The sequence below is a fragment of the Petaurus breviceps genome, unplaced genomic scaffold, assembly GCF_028583685.1.
Source record: "Petaurus breviceps papuanus isolate PSGF00001 unplaced genomic scaffold, PetGlider_PUasm1.0 523, whole genome shotgun sequence".
NCBI lineage: Eukaryota > Metazoa > Chordata > Mammalia > Diprotodontia > Petauridae > Petaurus > Petaurus breviceps.
In genome coordinates this window covers 4,478,220-4,480,181 of record NW_027186356.1, presented here as the reverse complement: position 1 = coordinate 4,480,181, position 1,962 = coordinate 4,478,220, and the positions used below count along the sequence as shown (strand labels likewise).

The 1,962-nt window shown below is 40.1% G+C and overlaps 1 protein-coding gene across 1 annotated transcript in view; it reads left to right on the top strand.

The window, feature by feature from the left end:
- Positions 1-1,962, top strand: part of LOC138172277 (C-type lectin domain family 4 member G-like) — a 16,773-nt gene that overhangs the window by 14,078 nt on the left and 733 nt on the right. Inside the window, exon 8 of the mRNA XM_069101961.1 lies at positions 573-673. Within this exon, the coding sequence (XP_068958062.1) occupies positions 573-673 (101 nt within the window). The remainder of the gene's footprint in view (positions 1-572; positions 674-1,962) is intronic.

Genomic DNA, 1,962 nt, shown 5'->3' with positions numbered 1-1,962 from the left:
TCCTTCCTTCCTTCCTTCCTTCCTTCCTTCCTTCCTTCCTTCCTTCCCTCCTTCCTTCTTTCTTCCTAGCTTTCAACATTCACTTCCATAAGAATTTGCATTCCAAATTTTCTCCCCCTCCATCCCCTTGTCCCACTCCAAGGTGACCTGCAATCTGATATAGGCTCTACATATACAGACCTCATATTTCTTTAACAGTTGGTTGCAAAAATCTTTTCATTCACTCTCATGTGACCCTTATTTGTGTGCATACTATGAGCACTATCATTGTCATATAAAGGAGGGAAACAAGGCTCAAGGAGGTTTAAGAGCCATACAAGTCTCATGGTTTATTAAATGACTGAATTTGGACTGAAACTTAGGTCTTTGATTCTTTCAAGAATGCAGGGTTTCATCTCTCATGTGCTGCCTCGTTAAGTTCTGCAAGTCCTTTCTCACCATCTATAAATCCCTAAGATCAAAGACAGCTTTTTCTCTTGTCTCTATGCATTGTGCCATCCTGGGCATTAGATGCTAGTTTCCATTAGTTTAACATCAACTTGAATGAATGTCACCTGTGTCTCCCTTTCCAGAACTTCCTGACCCCTACTGAGATTCTGGGATACTGGATTGGCCTCAGAAAGGTCAAAGAAGGGGTACATAAATGGATTGATGGCACAAAGCTCGGCTACACGTGAGTCTCAACCAAGGATATAGACATTTGGGGCCCTGACCCATTCTCAAAAGGGTTTGGCTAGGAATTGAACCTCAGGTCTATAAGGATATCCCAATTTATTCATTCATTCAGTTGAAGTTTACTGAGTGCTCACTAGATTTGAGACTGTACTCTGGGTAGAGAAAAGCTTAAAGAGATGAGTAAGACATAGTTTGTGTCCTCAAGGAATAGTCTAGTTATATAATGTGTGCATATATATGTGTGTGTGTGTGTGTGTGTGTGTGTGTGTGCATATATATGACTTTGGATGCCATTTCAACACAGTCATATGATGCACACATTCTGTGGTAATAAGATGAAAGGTAACAGCATCTCCCCTTGCATTGGGAGACACAGTGTACAGTTTCAGAAGACATATATTCTGCCATGATCAGACTACATCTGGACTGTTGCAGTTGGTTCTGAGCATGGTATTTTGAGAGAACCTGGAGTCCATGCAGAGACGTGTCTTAAGACCTTCTTATAGAAGCACTGGTTAAGGGAACTGGAGATGTCTCCAAACAAAAGAAGACTCAGGTAGGGCAGGACACAATAGCTGTCTCCAAGCTATTTGATGTACCACCATGTGGAAGAGGGATTAGGTTTGTTCTGATTGACCTCAAAGGATACAACTAAGATTAATGGAAAGAAGTTTTATAAGGGGGAATGAGGACTTGTTGCAATAAGAAAAAACAAAACAAAACAATTTTGTAACAATTCAAGACATCCCCAAGTAGAATGGGCTGCTTTGGGAAGTAGGGAGCTTAAGTCCTCACCAGAAGGCTTAGAAAAAAAAAGATTGGTTGGGCATGCTGTTGAAAGGATTCTGTCCTAGTATAGTTGGACTAGATATTCTCTGAGAATCCTTCCCACTTATGAGTAAATAATTATCAATTGCCCCTTAAAAGGTATAGATGATGAGTACAATTGAAGCCTAAGAGGGAGAGATTACTAAGGGCCAGGATGGCTAAAATGGACTTACTAGAAGAAGCAGGCTTTCTCCTTGGCATTCCTAAGCAACTTAGAGGTAAGAACCTCAATCTGTTGAGCTAGACTAGAGTTGAGTTAAGTCTAGGTACATCTAAATCCACCAAGGAAGTTGGCATTTAGAATGCCATTTTGAGTGATGAAAATCTAACTTGGAACCCTTGCCTTAGGACTGACTATGGCCTCTCTTTCTTTCTTTCTTTCTTTCTTTCTTTCTTTCTTTCTTTCTTTCTTTCTTTCTTTCTTTCTTTCTTTCTTTCTTTCTTTCTTTCTTTCTTTCT